The 22,306-nt window shown below is 38.6% G+C and overlaps 2 protein-coding genes across 2 annotated transcripts; both read right to left on the reverse strand.

The window, feature by feature from the left end:
* Positions 1–18: 18 nt before the first annotated feature.
* Positions 19–13,423, reverse strand: mgarpb (mitochondria localized glutamic acid rich protein b). Its single transcript, XM_008407483.2, has 6 exons — positions 13,218–13,423; positions 9,667–9,767; positions 8,319–8,391; positions 4,864–5,193; positions 2,386–3,099; positions 19–869 (listed from the first exon to the last, which is right to left on the reverse strand). The coding sequence occupies exons 1-6, from the start codon at positions 13,288–13,290 to the stop codon at positions 832–834; spliced, it is 1,329 nt and encodes a 442-aa protein (XP_008405705.1). The 5' UTR covers positions 13,291–13,423; the 3' UTR covers positions 19–831.
* A 2,386-nt stretch (positions 13,424–15,809) lies between these two features.
* On the reverse strand, positions 15,810–20,967 carry LOC103463837 (ras-related protein Rab-33B-like). Its single transcript, XM_008407470.2, has 3 exons — positions 20,351–20,967; positions 17,649–17,827; positions 15,810–16,641 (listed from the first exon to the last, which is right to left on the reverse strand). The coding sequence occupies exons 1-3, from the start codon at positions 20,804–20,806 to the stop codon at positions 16,317–16,319; spliced, it is 960 nt and encodes a 319-aa protein (XP_008405692.1). The 5' UTR covers positions 20,807–20,967; the 3' UTR covers positions 15,810–16,316.
* Positions 20,968–22,306: the final 1,339 nt, after the last annotated feature.

Consider the following 22,306-nt stretch of genomic DNA (forward strand, 5'->3'; position numbering starts at 1 on the left):
ATGTTGAAAAAGAAAAAGCAAGATTGTCCACCACTTTATTTGAAATATGAGTATATTGCCATGACGACACATCTATCGTTTACTTGCCAAGTACATTTCTCATTATGTCCCAGTCATGCAGACCTCAAATAACATATAAACATCCCATCTACAATCATTGATGTCTTCCTTTATATGATATGCAATGCTTGCCTCAAAATATTGTCCCAGTCTGGACAGTATTTTTTTTTTCTATATAGTCTTTAGTTACATTCAAAATGGCAGACAAAGAGAAGGTAGGTAGTTATCCTCGCCACTAAGTTTTTGTTTTAACAGCTGTTAAATTTGGAGGATACACAGATTTCCATCACTATATCTGATTGGAGAACAGGGCAACATCTGGAAACAAACAATACAATTTAAAAAAGAAGTGTGCGTCAAAATATGGGCATTTTTCTTGAAACATTAAAGTTTTATAGTCTCTAACAGCATGTGACTTCCTAATTTTAAACCTCAAACTTTAAAAAGCTGTGCTTTAGAATTAAATACTGCAAAATAAATACTGCAAAATACTTGGGTGTATGGGCAGCAGTAATACAAATCTGAAATCTCTTATGTCTGCTTCGGTGAAAAGCTAACATCTCACGCTACTGTTTATTACAATATCAAAGACTTTCACTCCCTAAAAACTCTTAGAATTCCACGTCTCAAAAAGTTTTGCATTACTGACACCTAGTGGACAAGAGCTATAATAACACCTGCTAATAAAGACAACGCTTCAGAGTGTGACCTCCTCTTCTTTTGTTTTTGTCTTCTGGCGCCCAGGCTTGCTTGAGGAAGGCACACTTTCTGTCACGACGTGGCTGTCACCACAACTCCATTCTCAATGGCTTAAACAAGCAAACACAAAAAAGAATATGTGAGATGGAAGCACAACACTTTTATGAATTGTTTTTCACTAGGAAAAAGTAGCAAGGTTAATCAGTTTAGTAAGTATCCCGAAAAAGCTGAAAAAATGTCAGTCATTTCAGAAAGTGAAACTACATTAATTGTACATGGAGTAAAATATTTCATGTATTTTATTGTAGTTCTGATTAAGGCTTACATAATGAAACTCCAGCTTTGACTGGTGAGTCTGACATAAAATTATTTTATGTTGATGTGCAAGAACAGGATCCATAAAATAATTAAATACACATGTAATTAATTATTTGCATCGGCTATTATAAGTTTGTATTTTAATAATTTTAAGAGATATTTAATACATTATTTATTAAATTAACTATTTAAACATTTAATTAAGAATTTACATATTCTATATTTTAAATTAATTATTTAATGATGTATTATTTATTTAATATTGGGCCTCTGGGCCTTGTGAAGTTCCCCCAAATCCTAGAATGGATGTTGCTTGACAACAATCTAAAACCTGGTTTACTTTTTCCTACCATAATTTTTCCTTCCACATGATTTCACTTTTTGAAATGAGGTACAAAAATATTGAACCTTTTTGGTATATATATATATTTTTTTTAGATGCAGCTATATGTGTTGTTATGCATTTCTCTTTTTTAAACATTAAGAACAAAGATGTATTGGACCTTGTTGGGAGATCCAAACAAGTAAATATCTTCTGTCTGATTAATTCATAAATCTACATATTGCAACTTTCAAGCCAGTTAATTAACCATAAAAATTAATTGCAAAGATAATAAAGTGGTATAGGTGTATAACTAAATTAACACATAACAGTGCTGATATATTTTTTAGTGAAGTAAAGGATGTAAAGCAAACTGGAAGATAAAGCCATAAAACTATAAATATCTGAAGTTTCTAAGGAGATAAAGTAATCCTTGTTTTAGATGTGTAAAGGCAGATGGAACAAAATTTAAGTTAATCTCCTTTAAATGTCATCAGTCATAGGCATTCTCACATGACTGGCTCTGTTTACAGAATAAAGACGATTCTGACTCCATATTAAATTAAAATGAACACTTGCTTCATCCACTCACTGGCCACTTTATTAGCAACAGATGTCCAGATGATTGTTAGCCCACATGTGAATCATTTAATGCAGTAACTTAATGCATTTATCTCTTTTTTCCAGCATAAAATTATCTACAATTACTTGTGTAGTTATTATTATTAATATGCGTACACTTTGTTTTTCGTTAATTATAATTATTTAAAAAGTGTCATTATTGTTCTACAACCAATTGCGTAAATGTGTTTTTTGTATTTAGATGACTTTTTGCTATTGTTTTAACTGCCATTTTTTTAACTTTTGCCCTTTAAGGTGGAGGGTTACACTTTGTCTTGTTGTCTGTCTGCCTTCCTACAGTCGCATTGGGTTCTTACACGTTTGGCTGAATCAAATGCAAACAAACAGCAGCTCTGAGTTCTTACTTTGTTTTGCCAACGGTTTGTCAAAAGACTCCTTTGCTTCTTGTGCGATGTCAATGTCAAGCAGATCCTCTCCCAGAGCAGCAGGTGGCGCCGCCTCCTTGCTGGAGGATGGAGAAGAGTGGCAGCTGTGGCAGGGTTCTTCCTTGTCGGCTGGAGCCACCTGTGATGGAGGTTCTGGTTCTATGTTTGAAAGAACTTCTAGGCTTGGCTCGGTGGAGGCCGCTGCCAGCTGAGTCGTCTCACCAACTGACCCCAAAGGGGTCTGCTCAGATTTAGTCTCCTCCTCCTCCTCCGGTGTTGCCTCTGCAGTGACGACGGCCTCCTCCTCATCCGGCGAAGCCTCACCAGAGGAGGAAGAGTCTTCGGGAGAGGAGACGGTTTCCTCTGAAGGAGAGTCAGGGATCGCAGTGTTTTCTTCAGCCTCAGTGATTTCCTCAGGAAGTGAAACCGCTCTTTCCTTCTCTTCTTCCTCCTGCTCTGCGTCAGCTGCTGGAATCCGGTCAGCAGATAGTTCTTCAATAGTTAGACCATGTGGCACCTCTTCCACCTCAAACAGCTGCTCTTCAATATAAACAGCCGCCTCTACAGACGTTTCCACTGTGGTCTCTAGAGGATATTGTTGGTGATCTTCCTTCAAGTTGTTCAGCTCCTTTCCATCATCTTCCATTTGGTGCAGAGCGTTCCCCAGATGCTCCTCGCCCAAGGCCTGTACAGCTGTTTGCAGATTGTGGGACAGCAGGAACCAGTCAGGAGTTTATACAAAAACACAAGAACTAAAACTACTAACAATATATTTTATCCAGGATTTAAATCAGACCAACAAATGTCATGCATTTTAAGTTTCCACCAAATGAAACATAACCTATTTTATAATTACATAAGCAAAGAAAGGATATCTATGACTGGATGGTCTATAGAGAGCTCCCTGCCTGGGTCATGCTCCGTGTGCCCAGTTGCAGTTTTAGATATGGGCAGTTGCCCAGAGCGGCATTAGAAAGCAGGATGCTTAAACGCCGTCTAAGAAGTGCGTCTAACATTTATCTATCAATTGCAGCTGGTTCAGGTTTTGCTTATATGTGCAGTAAATGTGCAATTTTGGGCCTTGATGTTGGAGGTCCTACATCAGAAAAGGATTAATTATTGTACAATAAGTCAAAAAAATATTCAAGGTGATATTAGAAATTATCTTTCAACATGTTCCATGTATTTTGTGGAGTACATGCAGCAGTTTGTGTTTGCTACAAAACCATAACAAGCATAATACTACTCTATATATATAGTCATTTCTATAATAACTTAATAAGAAGTTACTAATTATCTTAATAACTTATATATTTTTTGACTGTATGCATGGAGATGCATGTCGCTGTAAGCTTTAATCATAAATATTACCATTGGGTATTTTAAAAGTATTTCAAATAGGAAAAACAAAAATTTAAACCAACAAACATGATTTTTAGCTAGAATTGTCCAGTACCAGTTCTGCTTGTGCTGATGTTTACCAAATTCTGTTCAAAATATATATTTTTTCAATAACAGGCAATAAAATGTACAAATATTTTTTTTTAAATCCAGCTGAATTATGAAGTAAAGCATTTCAAATTTCCTTTTGACCCAGTGATATTTGAATCTTTATTGGTTTTTTAGAACAACTTTTAATACCCAAACAGATTAGGGATTTTTTTTTTTGTAAGGATAAACGTTGCACAGTATTGAGGAAAATTGAAGTTACAGCATCCTCTGATACAGATAATAAAATTACTTAAAAAGTTAAAGTATGAAAAGATTTTATAATAACATGGATAAGGTTCATAAGATGGAAACCAGGTGGCGTAATCATTCAAAACAGAGAGGTGGTAACAGAAAAAACATAAGCATTTGATAATGGAAGGTGAAACAAACATTTGAAACTATTTATTCTTTATTTATGTTTTTGCCTGTTTGTTGCTGTGCAAAAAATTACCTTAGGTTTAGTCTGAAAAAGAAGAGCCAGCAGGATTTTTTGGCCACTCTCTTAAGGCCACCATAAGAACACAAGGAGGTTCTTTCAATTGCTCATATTGCTGATTCCACCCCCCACCCCCAACAGTCAAACCAAAATTTTCATTAAAACAAGACATTATCAGATTATTTGGTTTTCAGGAATGTGGAAGCAAAGGTAGAGAGAAAAAAACGCCTCAGAAAAACTGGACTGATGAACCTCTAGTGTGCATAACATTATCCACTACTGTACAGAAATAAACCAGAGCATGTTCCTTTTACTTTTTGTAATATAATGAGGTTCATGAGTCCTTTTCCCACAGGCCAGGGAATCAGGAATATAACACATCTACATCCTAAAAGCCCTTCTTTTCTAGATGCACCCCGCTGAGCGCTTCCACTTTCACGCAGCATGGACTGCTTCAGGCTCAGGGGCTTCGGAGGGAGTCTCTGCATTAGCAGGGAGAGCAGGAGGGGCTTCATCTACGGCCGCCATACCAGCGCTCTCTGCTGCTGCTGCTGCGTCCTCAGCAAGCGTCACGGCTGCAACTTCAGATCCGACTTCCAGAGCAGTCTCTTCCTCCGCAACAGGCGCTCCCTCTGCGTCTGCCGGCTCAGCTGGAGCCTCGGTGACACCTGCCTCAGACGCCTCGGCGGCTGCTGGTTCTTCTGGGCTGGCCTCGTTGGTGGGCTCGGCTGACGTCTCTGCCGCCGGTTCTGGGGAAGCGGGGACGGGTTCCGGTGTGATCTCAGCTCCGGGAGCCGGTTCGTCCTCCGCTGGGGCGGATTCGGCTGGAGGAGACGACGCAGCCTCTGATGTGACTTCAGCTGCGGATGAAGAGGTTCAGAGCAAATGTTAAGTGAATGAAAGAGTCCCTGGAAAAAAAAGCAAAAAGTTTCACCTTTGTCTCAGAAGACCAAAGTAAATTATTTGTTGTATTTCCTGACCAGGAGTACCAATAAACGAAGAGGTTTCTGTACATTAAACAGAAGGCCACAGACACAAGATAAACAGAAGTGACTGGTCTCTGCAGTAAAGCATTCAAGCTTACTTAAACTAATTCAGTGACACATGGCCGTGACAGGCAGGCTGGTAAACTGGTTAATGGATTACTGTTTAACCCTACCTGTGTGTCATTCCTCTGTTAGGAGGAGAAAGCAATTGATTTATCTTCATCACTGTTATGAAGAGAAAATTAATCAGAAACAATTTCTCATTAACACTGATGTCATAGTAGTATTTCACTCAGAAATTGAAATATTTTGGTGTTTTCATGGTTCCAGTGTTTGGCTGTTTTTTTTCCCTTTTTTTTGTTTTACCAGCTGGAAGATTGTGAGCTCAATCTCAAGACAAAAAATGTATATTTTTCCAATGATTTGCCTTCCAAAAGCTAAATTTGAAGAATGGAAAACTTCTTGGCGACCTGTCCAAGGTGACCCCGCCTCTCGCCCGGAACGTTAGCTGGAGATGGGCACCAGCAACCCTCCCGACCCCACTGAGGGACAAGAGTGAAAGAAAATGGATGGATGGATGAAAAACTTTGTTTTGTTTCATTAGTTATATAATTTAATTCGCTTCTGGCAACAAATTTCAAATTGAGTTGCTACATGACCCGTAAATCCTCTTTGTCCGTGAAGGTGGCGTTGTTTCACAGTTCTGACCTTTTACTAGGACGTTGAATTTAGCTGCAAAATGTTTTTCACATTTTTCATGACTGGGTCCAATTTTTACAGTAACAGTATTGTTGTGCTAGTCAAATAAACATTCATATATGTGACAGCTTAAAACTACAAAACCGCATGAATACTGTATAAGCATAAATCATACATTTATAGATCTGTGTATATGTAAACCGTACATTACACCTGGAATTGTGGCACTTCTGAGCACCATTGCTCATGTTTCCAGAGGAAATTAGATAAAAACTGGATCTTCATTTCAGAGTGAGACTGACTGACTACCGGCTTCAGCGTGATGAGACACTGCAAGGTGTTTCAGATGGTCAGAAAAAAGAACTTCCACTGGTAAACTTTTATAAAAATGACCCCGTATAATCTTTTAGAGTCAAGTAGTTTTCCACCGACTGCCTCCCACGAACCAGCTCGTCAAACAGAGATATCATTTGAGCACAAGAAGCTTTTTGACTGTGCAGGTTCTGTTGGGTCAGCACCCTATGTCTTATCAGTCTGAAAATGCAAAGCAGCTTCTGTTAAACTGTTCAATTTATGAGCAACGCAGAGGCTGATCATCATCAGGACCTAAATATATTGACATATAATAAAACATAGATGTTAAATTGCAGCTATAAAAAAAAGAGATGTTTGCACCATTTATCAGATATGAGAACAGAATAAAACTTTAAACTCTCTCCCACATCGGCATCCAAATTGTTAAAGTTTCCATTTCGCCGAAGCAACTCTTCCACGGTACATCTGAACCATCAGGTTTTGCACTAGTTAGTAGCTCAGGGCACAAAGCCACCATTTCTGCAAGCTGAGCAGAAAATAGCTCGCAGACACAAATCCAAACGGACAGGCACGATGAAGCCATTGAGAGGAGTCATTCTACCATGTCGGAGATTTGGGTGGAGCAGCCAGAAGCTGCTCTGAAAAACAGTTTTCAGGCTCACTGCACTCATTTTCAAATTGCTTTAGCACTTTTCAAACGTGCGTCTCTTTTCTTAACCGGACAGCTACTCAGCGATGCAGAGTCACTTCACAACGAACGCCCTGGTGCTTTTCCACAAACAAGTTAATCATGAGAATTTAGAGGTTGCTCTTCGTGCAGCACCTCAACTGAATGGGACGTCTTCATTTGGTGCAACTCTCTACAGATGCTGCTTGGAGTTCACTGGGTTTTAGCTCAAATCATTTGGTTATAGCCAACTTAGCAGTTTTCCAGTTCATGCTCCTATTCTGAATCCAACTTTTTTTTGTATCTGTAGACAAAACCATTTCAATGCCTTTTCTTACTGTAGATTTTACACCCAGCTCTGATGGGTATCTGACTATCCTTAATCATTCTCTGATCAAATTGAAAAGACTTTTTTTTACCTTCCACTGATAATAATGGAATCACACATTTTCTTATAATGAGTAGACTATAGAGGATTACTTTAAGTCATCAGTTATCAAAGCAGCTATGAAAGGTCTGATGTTAGGCAGCTCTTTGTCCAACCCAAAAAACTGTCAAGTATGAAAAGAGCACAACTGGAAAAATGTAAAAATATAATTGGACAGAAAAATATCACACTGCTAGCTAAGCTGACTGAGCCAGTGTAAAACCAGGAGGAGTTTATTTTCTTATTTTCTTCCACAGCAGGCGAATGAAACTCTTCCAGTTCCTGCAACCAGGAGCTGATGTGCAGCAGGCGATCAGAGTTCCTGTTTCTTGTGAGGCTTTTAACGATGTCAGTGTTAGCTTTATTCACTGCTGGTATGTAGAACTTAAAACAGCACATCTTAATGTTTGGTGATAAGAGCCATTAGTGTTTTCTGTACTGATTTCTGATTTTATCTTTCAAAAAAGTCCAATAAAGGTCACAGCAAAGACACGTTCTGTGCACGTGAGACCAAAATCTAATTCTTTAGCTAACATGAAATACTTGTTGGGAAACACTTGTACCATTACATCACCCTGAATATCATCCATACAATAAAAATCAGCATGCAGTGGGGGTGTTTCGTTAGATGGGAGAAGAAAGCCAGTCACAGTGGAAGGGAAGTTGCAAATATATACGCATGCCACACTTTTAAAACTATTATTTGTTAAAAAAAAATTTTGAACCCATTTATTCTTTCCTTCCACTTCAGATCTGAGTTGGTCAGTCACATAAAATCTCCAAAAAACACTTTAACATTAAGATAAAATGTAAAAAAGAAAGGTTCCATAGAAACTGTTTTTGTGGGACACTGTGCATGTTTTATTTTTTTACAAAATGAGCTGATTTTACCTTTCTCCTCGGAGCTCATGTTGGCCAGTCTGTCCTCGTAACGTTCAGTATCACCGTTAACTGTTTTATAGGCCTGAGAACGAGAGAAACGCACATTATAATCTAACCTTGGTATAGAACAGTCATCACACTGCAACATGGAATAAGGCAGCAGAAACGTGCTGTTATTCTCCAAGGAAACAAGACTTTCTGTTGTTTATGTTCATGACTGAAGCATCACTGAGCAGACAACAGCCTCTGTGTGTCTGCTCCAGTGTGTAAAGCTGAGGTGAAGTCTGGAGTCCAGCCTGCACTCTGGTCACATGTTTACTGGCTCCAGATGACCCCAGAAAAATATCCTGCAATCCAAAATACAACCTTTATGTTTCATCTCCTAAGAATGGTGATTTTTTATTTTTTTACTTTGTAATCAGGCAAACTTCTTGCTGCATTGCTCCTGCTCCAAGCTAAGCTATTATTTCAACCAAAATAGCCAATGGTTCGAGATCTCATAAGCAAGTGGTACGTTACATATTGAGTAGCTCCGTGGTCATATTTCCTTATTTGTACAAATTCATCTGAAAAAGCTTTTATGAGATTTTTCAACTAAAGTTACAAAAGTCACTGTAACTTTAGTTGCAGTTATTCAGACATGGCACGTGTTTTTCTGTCACCAAGACCACACCGATAAATCATCACTTAATAATAATAATAACCTTCTACAGTGAAATGAATGAGTGACATGATCTAATTTACTTCACATGTAACTTAGTCTGAGACTGAAGGAACAAAAGTTATCCATGTTGGTTAGTTGTGAGGGGAGACGTCTCATTTGGTAGTTTTACTAAAAAGTTAAAGAGGAAAAAAAATGAAATAAAGAACAGCTTAAACAAAAATAAATATTAAGATGAACAATTAATATTATTTCTTCCTTTTTGGAAGAAATTTATGGTAAAAGACTGCTAGTTTTATTCATTAGAGATTAGCAAAAACATAAAATGCAGTGATGCTAAAATGTAAATATTTTGTGAAAAACGAAAGAAAGGTGCAAAAGCAGAATCTAATTTCAGTAAATGACACGCCGAAAAACGTTTATATATCCCTAAATAATCCGTGTGAACCTCTTTATGAATCAAACATTTATTTTAATTCCTGACCAGTTTTTTGTAAATTTTTACCACTATTTTCTTTCAGGAAAATAGTGGTCTTTGAGATTGAAACCCCTTGTTCACTCTAATCTTTAGGTCCCTTCACTGATTCTGTGTCAGATTCAAATTAGGAGATGTTTTTTAAATTCAAAAATTATAATATGCAGCAGGTTCTCAGGCTGAGGACAACATTTGTTATTGCTCATCTTTGTAGTGCTCACATAGACGACTGCAGCGGTAAGGCCTCCTCCACACAAAACAACGTACGCCAAGTTGGTGGATCCTCCGGGAACGCCTAAGGCCATGTGTCGCACCGGGGCAGCTGGGAAACACAACATATTGAGAGAGTGAGTTTGGAAAAATGCACAAACCAAAAAAAAGTGAGCAGGTAAATTATTATTTATTCAACACCTTCCACGATTTATCTAATATAAAACCTGTTAAATAAAAACAAAGAGTATTTTTTTATCCCCATTCACCTATTAAGCCCCACAAACACATAGAATCAAATCAAATCAACAGGAAAATGTTAGAGATTGCAGAAAACACGATTTCCTCCTTCAGTAAGCAGTCACTCCATCATACGTTGCGTTGTGACAGCTACAGCATGTCTCCATCCTTTAATCCAGTTATACAACGAAGCTCTTTGTAACTGAGGACATGGAAAGATTTAGCAGCAGCCAAGCTAAACACAGAACTGTCCCTGAATTTAACTCCAACGCAAACAGTAAAACCCTTCCTGACTGATGCATCAAAACAAACAACTTCTAATTCGTCCAGCGGGTTCAGACTCATGAACTCGCTGTGACCCTCCAGGGATCCGCAGTGATTCCGCTGAAAGCCCCTTTTAGTGGGTCATTCTTGTGCTGTTGTTAAACGTCACCAAGAGCAATATGAAAGACAAAGCCCTAGGTAAGACTCTCGCAGACGCTGCCAGAGCCTAATCTCTCTCTAACAAGACAAAGAGCATATTAATGGATGCAGTTGCAGCAGAGGGTGAAGTCATTTTAAGAACCGGCACATTGCTTCCTCGGGAGAGGGGAGTTTGCATGTGAAGCTCGGACAGAAGCGTCTTCCTTGTTCACATGTGCCGTTGGGGCTTTCCTCCATTTATAAAACACTGAATCTTCACAAAGTTCCACATATCATACAAAATGAATATAATGAGTTCATTAATTGTGATGCATCAGCAGATGAAAGCTTATTTTTTTATTTTTTCTATCAGCAGTGTGTTTTGTTTTATTACAAACTGTACAACATTAATAATATCAATTCTGCTGAAAGATGTGCCGACAAACCCTCCACAGGGAGAGACTGAGGAGTCTTCCTGATCAGAGATGTTTGAATTTTATAAAATTTTTTAAGAAAACAGAACATGTTCTGCATGTTGTGTGTTTCGGATGGTGCAGCAAAAATCAACAAAGACCAACCGTGAATGATGAAGATCAACAGTGAGCGGGTTGTAGGTGATCAGTTGGTTTTACCAAATAGTGTCGCAGATAATACACTTTTTAAAAATACAGCTATGAATTATGAAGCTTTTTAATTTAGTCTTTTCAGACTTCTTCCCTAAAGAGAACAGCTTAGATGATTTTTTGTATTGTTCTTTAAGGTTTTGATTTGATTAGATCTTACTTCTTGTATTTTCCCTTCCTCTCCCAGTATATTATTCTTACATTTGTTTTACATATTTATGCATATATTAATACATTGATCTGTGTGTATTGACTCTGCTTTCATCGCGTCAACCTGTTATTAGACAAGCTGGTGCGATGGGAATCGGTGTGCTTTTTTCAGGTTTCACACGGGAAGGTCATTACCGGCGCACCACCTCCAAGCTTCATTTCCTGTAAGAACCTAATGCAAATGTGAGTGTTTAAAGTGGGACAACTAAATTCAGCAACAAGAATGCTGAGGAGGAGGAAGAAGAAAATTAACATCTCACTGCTTTTATCTGTGCTTTTCAGAACTGCTTTTAAAGTGTAGTTTTTAAGTTATTTAATTTTACCACACAAACTCTTCAGCTCCTGTGATGAAGGTTTTGGGTTGGTATGTAAAATTAAAACTAAAACTCATCTTTACATTCATTGTTCAGACTTGAGATCAGCTAATGTTTTCTTTTTAGCCTGACTTTCATTTCGACTTTCAAAATTTTACCTTATTTTATTTAAAAATTTTTTTACTGTCCATACAGGAACGTCAGAGTTTGTCTTTGCTTTGTTGTTTTGCATCTTCAATTTGATCGTCGGGTCTTTAATATTATTTATCTTTTATGTTGTTTTCAGTATCACTTTAGATTTTAAAATCTCTTACATGTGATCGTCTATTTTCTGTTCCGTTTCTGATTATTAATACGTGATTTATTTTATGTCTTTTGCGATTCTTCAGTGTTGTTGGCATGTTTGTTTGAATGCCTGTAAAAGCTCTTCATTCCATTTTACTGTGTGCTCTATAAATAAAGTCTGATTAGTTTGTTTTGCTTTTTGGTAGTAAAAACCACTTTTTGCAACAAAAGAAAAGTGCTGCACAAGCATTAAAGTTGCCATGAAAGGATGTTGGGTGACTCCTGCTCTTGTTGAGCCAGGCAGTCCGAATCTATGTGGCATTTTAGGTGAAGGAGAGTTCATCTTGAACTCACCAAAACAACAGAGAATCTTAACTTGAGCAACAGATTCAAGAATTGGAAAACTAAGCTGTTTTGTTTTTCTTGCTCCACATTTAGCAAAAGAGGAAAAAAAGCAGGCATGTTGAGATGGTTATTGTTCTAGATCTGCTGGATTTAAAGCTCAGGGTTTCCATTTTTGTGCACGGCTTTCCAAGTAAAGTTTACTTATATTGCCCTGTCGTGGATGCTTTTGTAGCCATCTGTCCTTCCTCCTGCTCTAATACCCATGACACATCAGCTCCATGCGCAGGTTATTTATACAGGTAATCAGTTAATCCCTGTGGATTCCTCAAGTTCAAGCTGCATGTAAAAATGAACGCGTGTCAGGCAGAAAACAGCCTGCAAGGACAGTAGCTTCCTGCATCCAGCTCTGTCGTCTTTGTTTAAATCAGAAAGTCACACAAAAAATTGTTTTCCAGCCAGGTTTGCAGGAATTTTCTGAAACAGGAAATTAAAGCTGCCTCTCGCCCTCAGGACAGATTCCACAAGCTCAAACTCCAAACGCAAAGGACGGTCAGAGGAAGCAAGCACGTACAAAGATAGAAAAGGAACAAGAGAACAGTTCAGCTCCAACGCTTCCAAAATGCTTGTATTCAGGAATGAGACATGCTAATGGTGCACAATGTTAAAAGTCCCATCACTGTTGCATGATTCCCATATTTGGACTGATGCTACAGAAGATAGTTCACAATATATATATTGGAAAATGACAATTTAACAAAAATAAAAAATAAAAAATTGCAAATATTAACCAATATATGGAAACGGTTTGAAACATTTTATCCACAATTCAAGAGTTTTAGCTGCAAACCTCTGTCATGCATGCAAGAACTGCGTGTTCTCCATCCAGGACACACCTCCTTCACTCAGACTCTGCACATTAAAAACCAGCTAAGATTCTCTTTTCCAAAAATAACCCTAAAAACTGATAGAGCTAGTAATAATCACTTTTTTAAATCACACTTTTAAAAGTTACTTCCGCTGTTTTCCCCCCCAAATGACGAAAACACATCAAGCTTGTTCCCCCCGACTTCTTTTAAAGTACATCAGTTCCAATGAATGGATAATTAGACTAAATTACCAGACAGTGGTAAATAAACAACATACTGCTCTTGGATATGGGCCTCAGAAGCCACCGTGCCAGCGGCCCGACTCTCTGCAATGCCCTTCTGCAGAACATGTTGATGTCTTTTCAGCAGCAGGTGGATCGACGCGTCTCCCTCCAGTCGCTCTTTGGAGATAAATGAGCAGCAGCGTTCTCCTCCTGTGTAATGCCCGGGATGAAGAGCACACCAGCACCCCCTCCGAAACAAAAAAAAACGCCCTCTGCAGGTGAAAATCTCAAACTACAAATGGACAAGGGGGAAAAAAAATAATCTTCTTGGAAGTAAGAATGTATGTTTCTGCAGATATTAAGCTGAATTCTTAAATCTCATTTGATAGTCACCGAGTAGATTGATGGAAGTGATCTGTGTTTACCGTCGATCTGCATGTGTGAGGGTGAGGAGGTTCAGAGAGCCCGCAGGCTGCTTTTCAAACGGATTACAGACCAAACCGTCTGCACGGAAAGAGCGGACTGTAGTTGCATAACGGAGCAAACGGTGCCAGAGTATTGATGTGAAACGCTGATGTCAGAGACAAAGCCCAAACCAAATGGAGGGAGGCGAAGAAGAGGAAGAAGAGGCGCACAGGCCAGAAATAATCATTGCTTCAACCATATCAGTCAGAGGTGACATTTTTTCTCTTTCAAACCTTTTCTTGCTTTTTTAAAAATTATTTATGCGTCCCACTTTGATGCATTGATTTGTAGTATTGTCTTTTTCTTTTTAAATTGTACCACATTTTATTTGATGCCTTACATAAATCTTTCTTGAAAAATAGATGCGTCTCACCCGCACAAATGTCATTCAGAATGAATGAATGTAAACAGACACGAATTCATCTGTTTCTTTATTATTTCCTATAATCCATTGTAGGTAAAATGAAAGTTTAAAAAAGAAAAAAGTTTGTAGAAAACCTTTCAGAAGCCTCGGAGAGCTATTGATTGTAACTCTTTTTTGGGGGTTATTTTTAGTAACGATTGCCAAAAAAAAAAAAAAAAAGTCTGAGTTTACTCAATGACAAACATCAGAACAGAGATCGTTTACAAGTTACGTCAATTATAATGGATCTGGTGAACCTACAGTTCTGAAATTATCTCTTTCCGTTGTTTAGCTGGAGACACATTTACAAAGCTTAGAAATGATCACAGGATCTCACTGAGCAAAGGGAGCAGATAGGTTTGTTGTGCTATATTCTTCCCCTTTCTATATAAGGTAGGAATAATGTTTTATGACCTCGCCCTGCTTTAAACCTTCTGTGACATCTTTCTGGACCCATATGCCGTGTCGGTTCACATGAAGCTCTAATAAAATGCATTTAGGTTAGTTGATGAGACAAAATATTGAAAAGATCAAGCATAAAAACTCTTGCAAGGTACTGTATATATATGTTAAATGGTATTTCAGTTTGTGCATTTAATGTATGAAAACAAAGATTACATTTTAAAATGTGAATCCCCACGAGACGGTAGCAATGATCTCACTATGACATCACATTTTTTTGCAAAATCACAATGTTCCTGTTTTTAGATGTGATCATGACATAGCAGCACCACAAAAGGAGAGATCTGATGTCCTGCCTCTGAACATAAATGTGTGGATGTAACTGAGGAAGATGGACTAATAAATGTTAGTCCATCTTGAGTTTGTGCAACAATCTCAGCAGTTTCCAAAGGATGACTAAAGTTTTTTTCCCCCCCCAAGAGACCTGAACTAAGTTTTCTGTTATAAATTACTTTTTAAAAAAAACAAAAAAAACACATTTTGCATCTTCAGCACAAACATTTTTACTGTTTTCGAGGTATTGTCCAGAAAAGCCTGCCGTCATCCCTTCGATTATCGTCTTCTTTGAGTTCTCGGTGAGACTTCTAACGTTTGACTGGTGAATGTTGCACCAGTGCGGGGCACACACACACACACACCCCCACACACTCCGCTGTGTGTGTCCCTCATGTGACCAGCTATGAATCACCGATTACACACATCACAGAAACACATGTGATGCACTTTTTCCACCACACACACACACACACATTGGGGTCATGCATAAGAACGCAGTGTGATCGCTGTGAAGTTTGTTCCATCAGAAAGAAATGCTGTGGTGGGGAAACGGTCAGAGCAGTGTCATAAAAACAACATGTTGTTGCAGCGCATTAACTGATGGATGTTTTCCATCAAGAGTAAAGAAATCACAGCTGGACTGACCCAAAACCGTTCAGCTTGCTGCTCTTTGGTGAACATGTTGAACATACGAGGACGCTGTGACACCATCAACCCTCCAGATTGTTAATTGAGCATTTCACAGAAATGTTGATTCTTTTTTTTTTTTTTAGAACACCTTTCTGACCACAGGACCCCCCCCCCGGATACAAAATCATGGAAAAACATACAAAACTATACCCAAATGTTGTGGAAGTCTGACTGGTGACTGTTTTGCTGCATTAATAAAAATAGATTTCAGTAATTGAGCTCATGGTCAGGGGAAAACTGGTGGAGCTGGAATAAAAGTTTCTGAAGTACGTTGAAATTTGAAAAAAAAAATAAATAAAAGGTCAACAACAATAAGTCAACTTGTCAGGCTTTCACTTAAGTTCAAGCTGCACCAGTACAACAAATACAAAAACATGGAAATTGTACAAATCATTGATCTTTCAAAATTATGTTCCCCATATTTTGACCTGGAGCAACCTGAAGTCCTGGAGTCTCCATTGGCAGTGTCTGAAAGGAAAGAGTCGGAGTGGGAAAACGGTCCCAGATAACACACATTCCCAGTGAGACCACACAGACTGAGAATAAACATCACTGTGCTGAAGGCTCAAGGATGTTTGAATTAACAGTCTTTTATTTTTAAACAATAAGATTGCAAATATCCAGAACATTTTCAAGGAATACATCAATTATGAAAATCAAAGCTCTTAAAAAAAAAAAAAAAAAAAAAAAAAAAAAAAAAAAAAAAAAAAAAAACATTTGGCATCGGTCAAAATTAATCATAAGGTGAATTTTTACATTTAGAAGCTCATATATTAAAAAGCCAAGCTTCCAGTCACATTTTCAACTTGGGGGTGCGGGGGTGGGAGGTGGAGTGTGGAGGGAATCAGAACTGTTCTCAGCAGCAACTCCATGGCTCCTTTTCCTGCTTTTTCCTGTGAACTTTAAAAGATCCGCTGTACGCTGGTGAGTTAGCCACTAGTGTCTTGTGTCTCTTCAGCATCGTCCCGACTGCAGTGACAATGTCCTCCACTTCACTCCGCTGAAGCAGCTCCTCTCCTTCACCTTGTTGTCCGTTTAAGCGTTTCTTAGGTAGATTCTTGGCAGAAGTCTCAAAGAAAACCATCCCACGAGTCTTGGCGAAGTTCATCGCCAGCTCCTGGCTCACATGGCAGCCGGTTCTGCCGGCATCACGGAGGTCGCTCTTATTCCCAATGAGGAACCTGAGGAGAAAGGCAACAGATAAAACACGCGTCAGTGTGGAGTTCCACAGGGCTTTGCACTTGGGACATTTTTCAAATTGCAAGCTTCGTTTGGGGAAACTTGACATCTTATGCAGATCAACCATTTTAACTAATCATGTTTAAACCAACAGCTGAACTGCACCTATTAGACTAAAAGAAACTGGATTTGTTTATTGTAGGAGTAAATATTAAAGTGTTAATGATAAAAAAATAAAATAAAATCAGAAAGATGTATAATGTATAAAAAAAAAGATGAACAATTTCCAGTGCAGATTTTTTTCAAGAGATAACCTGCCATTATGTTTATATTCATTTACATGGAACTTTGTAGAAGTACTAATAAAAATCGGATTTTAATTCAAACAAAAAGGATACATCTAAGATCAGTTCCTGTTATTTAATGACCGACAACAATGATAAATCATGTCATATCAAGTTTTGCAAGAGGCAGTTTTGAAACTTTAGTTTTTAAAACTTTTATTATGGAAACTGGCCTCTGCATAGTTTATGCCGAGTGAGGTTTTTTCTTCTTTTCTTTTATTTAAACATTTATTTCACCAGGAAAATCCCATTGAGATTGAAAAATTACTTTGCAAAAGAATCCTGGCCAAACTGGCAGCAGCACACAGAGATTACAAGAACATTCAAAGCAAAACCAGAAAATGTTAACACCGTTATAAAAGTTAACACTGTTATAGTTTAAGACTTTTAAGTTCATTGTTTGTATTAAAACAAAAACAGAATCAATTCACTGTTTGTGCAGTTATGGTAACTTCTAGGCTGATGCAAAAAAAAAAAAAAAAAAAGGCATTTTTAATTTTAAGAATTATTAAACAAGCTCTTGCAACTCATCGTTTTAAAAAAAAAAAAGTCATAATTTTAACAGATTAAAAAAAGAACTTCATAATATTTGTATTGCCACCATGAAACTGAATTCTAAAAGTTTCTGTTTTGCATTAAACTTCAGTGCTTTTACTTTAACTTACTTGGGTATTTCATGACCCAGAGAGTTCTGCCGATACTCTTCCACCCAGGCGGTCAGTCCATCAAAACTGGCCGGACAGGCGACGTCATAAACAAACAGCACTGCGTGGACGTTCCGATAATAGTGCTGCACCATGGACTTCCGGAAGCGCTCCTGTCCTGCGGTGTCCCACAGCTGGAGCTGATCGGCGGGATGCAAAATGAGAAACAAGGGATTGAGTACGGAGCTGAGATGTGGCCTTTTCTCAAAGTTAGGTGGCAGAGACAAAAAAAAAAAAAAAGAGGAAATGAATGAGGCTGAAGGCAAACAGAGGAAAAGCAATAGTGTGTTGAAATTTCTCCAAACAGGCAGAACAGAAGCAAAGAAAAGACGGCGTCATTCGGAGAAATAAGTGAGTCGTTTCTGATAGCGTGCAAAGGAAAGAAACAAACACGTTGACTTCGACCTGGAGAACATTCAGGTCAATAATTTGAAACAAGACTTTTTTTTCCCTCCTTTCTTCTTATTCAGTTTAAAATTGACTCAGCAGCAGGATGAGCAGCTGGACAGGTCCGTTTCACACCAGGACATCAGATGAGTCCTAAGAGAATTAGCAGGACTCAAAGTCCGTCTCTCTTTGCTTGAACATGATCGTCTCGATCAATGAGTGGTGAAGACTTGGACATTCAAGCCTAAATGTCCACATCATCCTGTTTGGACTTGGAGCAGATTGCAGCGTTACGTTCCTCAACAGGACGGACGGGAGAAAGATCTGGATGTTTAGTCAATGACTGATCCAATACAGTATTATGAGCTGTAATTGTTTTCCAATTGAATGGACAATCAATCAATCTTTGGTTTTCTTTGGTATAATGCCACAGCCTTAGTGAACTTTTCCTCTGAAAGTTACTCTCATTCTTCCTGTGAAAATCGTTGAATCTCAAACTGTACATTTTAAAGTCTATACTCTGCCATCCCTGTGTTAAACTAAAGGAGACCATTTTAATGTCATCGTTGCATTGGGCTTATAATTTACCAAGCTTTACTTTATTAACATTTCTTGTTTTCCTTGATCCTGATTTGAACAACAATAAAACTTCCCCACAGAATGATGCTGCCATGTTTAACCATAGGGGGACGAATTAATTGGACCAACATTGTACATCCAATTAAAGTTTTGTATTATCTCCATCAGATTCCAAATTTAATAAGTTGGCACAAAGGCCTGATTTAACAAGTTGATCCTCAGACCTGTACAGGCTGTAAGAAGATTAAAAAGTCCATTTATTCATCTCAGTGGCTCATTTCAACTGAAACACATCATATAAATTAAACACACTTTGATGTTTTCAAGCCTCATTTTCACAATGACTTTCCCTTTAGAGGCTGTCGTTTTCAAAAGGTACTTTTAATCCGAGAGACGAGCCTCATCAGAACCCATATTCTAATTTACCGAGATGCAACCTGCGAATGCTGATGACATTATACTGTGTGCTTCCTCAGACCAACCCTGTCTCACTCAGCTATGGCAACCCGTTAAGCACTTTTATTCTCCTCATGAACCACCTTCTGAAACGTCGTCCAAGTCAGGCGTGTGTCTGGTTTTCACAAGGTTCAGATTTGCTCTTTCCCAATTACCAGACTGACTAATGTTTTTTTATATACATTTTGTTGTGCAATGATGCGTTAATTAACTACATATATTTGAATATTTTGGCAAATGTCCTGATTTGCACAGGAAAGATCAAACACCATCAATAAACCCATGTTTACTTGAAAGGAATATTCCATATGAAGAACAAACAAAAGCAAAAACTCCAAACAAAACCAATGTTTGTAGATGTTCGATAAAATCAGACGTTTTTGCAAAGAATGGGCACAAATGTCAGTCTTTTGATCTGCAAAGCAAAGACATGCATGCCTCAAAGCTTACAGCTGTAGCTGCTGTGTGGTTTTACAAAGCAAGTGGATCCAAGCACTATATATATAAAAATATGCATCCTTTTCCTTCCCTTCCTGATAACACTCCAGTTTGTTTTTACCCAGCACATCAAATGCAAAGTTATTTTTACGACAAAATTAGAAAAGAAAAAAAAAAGATAAAATAAAAATCACCATGACATCTTGAATCTAAGGCAGATGAGTGTTGCTATTGAGCAATGACACTTCTCCCATCAGAGACCAGAGGGGGAATCAAACCATCTCCTCCTAACGGTATAGAGCAGAAAAAGTTAGACACTTCCTCTGTCATGTGTCAATTTCAAAACACCCAGGAAACCAACCAACCAAACACCCACACACATTGTTTTTAAAATTATTTTTATGGAGAGCTTATCGTCATGTCTGCGGGATGCAGCTCCTCAACAAATCACAAGTGCACCATAATAGCCTAGCTGGAATTAGATGCACTGGTGAAGTTCACTGCACGCGCCACTAAAATTACTTCTCCACGCGGTGATTTATAAGCTGCAGTCACATAAAGTCCGGCTCATTTTCTGCTATCCTGAGAATTTGCTGCTCAGCTGAGAACCAGCAACAGCTCCATGAAAAAGAGGAAGAAAATACCAAAAATGTTTTAGCTTGAGAACGATATGCGTCGCGTAAAAAAAAAAAAGAAAAAAAGAAAATGTTTTGGCACACTGTACATGTCAGCATGTCCGATTTTAACTTAAAACGAGTATCTTTAAAAAAAAAAAAAAAAAAAAAAAAAAAGTCTCCTCTTACTTTTATTTTCTCTCCATCAACTTCCAGCGCCCTCTCACGGAAGTCCACCCCGATCGTGGCCTCAGTTCTGCGGAGGAACTCCCCGGCGCACAGTCGGTGCGACAGGCAGGTCTTCCCCACGCCGGAGTCTCCAATCACCAGCACCTTGAAGGTCCGACAGCGGCTAATCAGGGAGGACACGCTGCCCAGAGAGCTGGAGAACTCAAGAGAAGACTCCATGAACCTGACCTCCACACGGATCCAAACTCTGTGACTCCAGTGATTCTGGGACAAAAGCTTCCCTTTTATCAGGTCCGTCCTTTTTGGCCAAAAGCTGCTCAGCCTCCCTCCACGGCGCTGGACAGAGAAGAGGAAGTGGGCCGTCTTTGCTTCAACATCTGTGTTTGATTTATCGGAGGAGCCAGAGGGCGGAGAGTTCATCAGACACAGACATCGAGACCTGACCTGATCTAACATGTTGATTGATGGGGCGAAGTTTTGAATTCCTTTTCTTAACACGTTTCACATACGCACACTTATAGACAAACCGAGTGTGTATATATATATGTATATAAAGGTTTGTAAGGAGAAACGGCTTTCCAAAGGAAGTGGCACTTCAAAAATGATAAATAAGTAAAAAATAAATGTCTTATTGCTGAATCACGATCGGCAATTTTAACTATTCATCTCATTTGGAATATAACCAACTTTTAGATGTGCCTCTGCTGCAACACACCTGAATGGAATAATTAGGTCATTAGCAAGGCTCTGGAGAACTGATCTACACAAGGAGGAGGTCATTAAGCCATTTCATTCCAGTTTTTGTGACTGTGGCACATCTAAGAACTTGCAGAACCACCGGCCCTTGAGGACTGGAGTTTGACACCTGATTTACTACAATCCATCATCAAATAACTGAAATCGTCACAAGGACGCAGCAAACTAACGTCTGATTGGTTACGCTGCACACTGCAATCCCCTCGCAGTGTTAACGCCGCCTACTGGCGTAGGACTGAATAAAAGGCTACAACTAGTTAAATGGATACAGAATGACTGACATCATTTTAGGTTTTATTTATTCTCACATTTAGCCGTGTGGTTACAGACTAGTTTAATGTTGCGTTCATCGTAATGTGGAGTGATTTGATTTAAGTCGTCACAAAATAAGCATTTAATGAGTTCTTTGTTTATTGAACAGTGACACTGACTCCGCAGCGACCTCTACAGGAAACAGATTCACCTTCAAGAATGTTCAAAGTTTCTGCATCACATTAGTTTATACTCCAGTCCAAAGTAGAAGCAGTTTTGTGTCAAATCTATTTAAAATACAAGCGGTTCGTTTTGACATCTGAGCATTTGAAAAGTGAGAAAAGTCTATCAAAGCTTTTCAGAGAATCTAGATTTACAATAGAGGGCAGCGAAAGATGCACAAAGACTTTTTTTCTTTCTTTTGTTTTTAATACAAAAATCCAGAGATATCATACATCACCACCTCAGAATTCATCTTTCACATTAGAACCCGAATGAGAGGAAAAAGGGGAAGAAAAGTTCCTGAAACTGAGGGGAACAGAAGAGGTAAAATTGTATTGTGACACCTTCCCTCAACAGGCTTCAATGCTGATCTCTGACCGTTCCGAGAGCCACTTCAGGTACGAGGTCCCTCTGAAGGACGCGCTAAAATGCTCATTTTCTTTTCAACAGAGTGCTGACATGCAGATAAAACCCATTTCTAACTGCAACAACAACAACTACACACGGGCCTCTGCTTACAGGATCAGTGGATCCACAAGTGTATCAAAGCCCGATTAGCGTTTGTGGTTCCACTGACCCTTTGTATGGACAGGAAGGTGACTATGGTATTGCTTAGGTTTACCCATCTGTCATAACCATGTAGGGGGAAAAAAACAACACAGTAGCAGTGTATTGGAAACAGAGCGCAACACAATCTTTTACAGCTTTTATTCTGTGCTACAAGGT

The sequence above is a fragment of the Poecilia reticulata genome, linkage group LG1 (genome assembly GCF_000633615.1).
Source record: "Poecilia reticulata strain Guanapo linkage group LG1, Guppy_female_1.0+MT, whole genome shotgun sequence".
In the NCBI taxonomy this organism is placed as follows: Eukaryota; Metazoa; Chordata; class Actinopteri; order Cyprinodontiformes; family Poeciliidae; genus Poecilia; species Poecilia reticulata.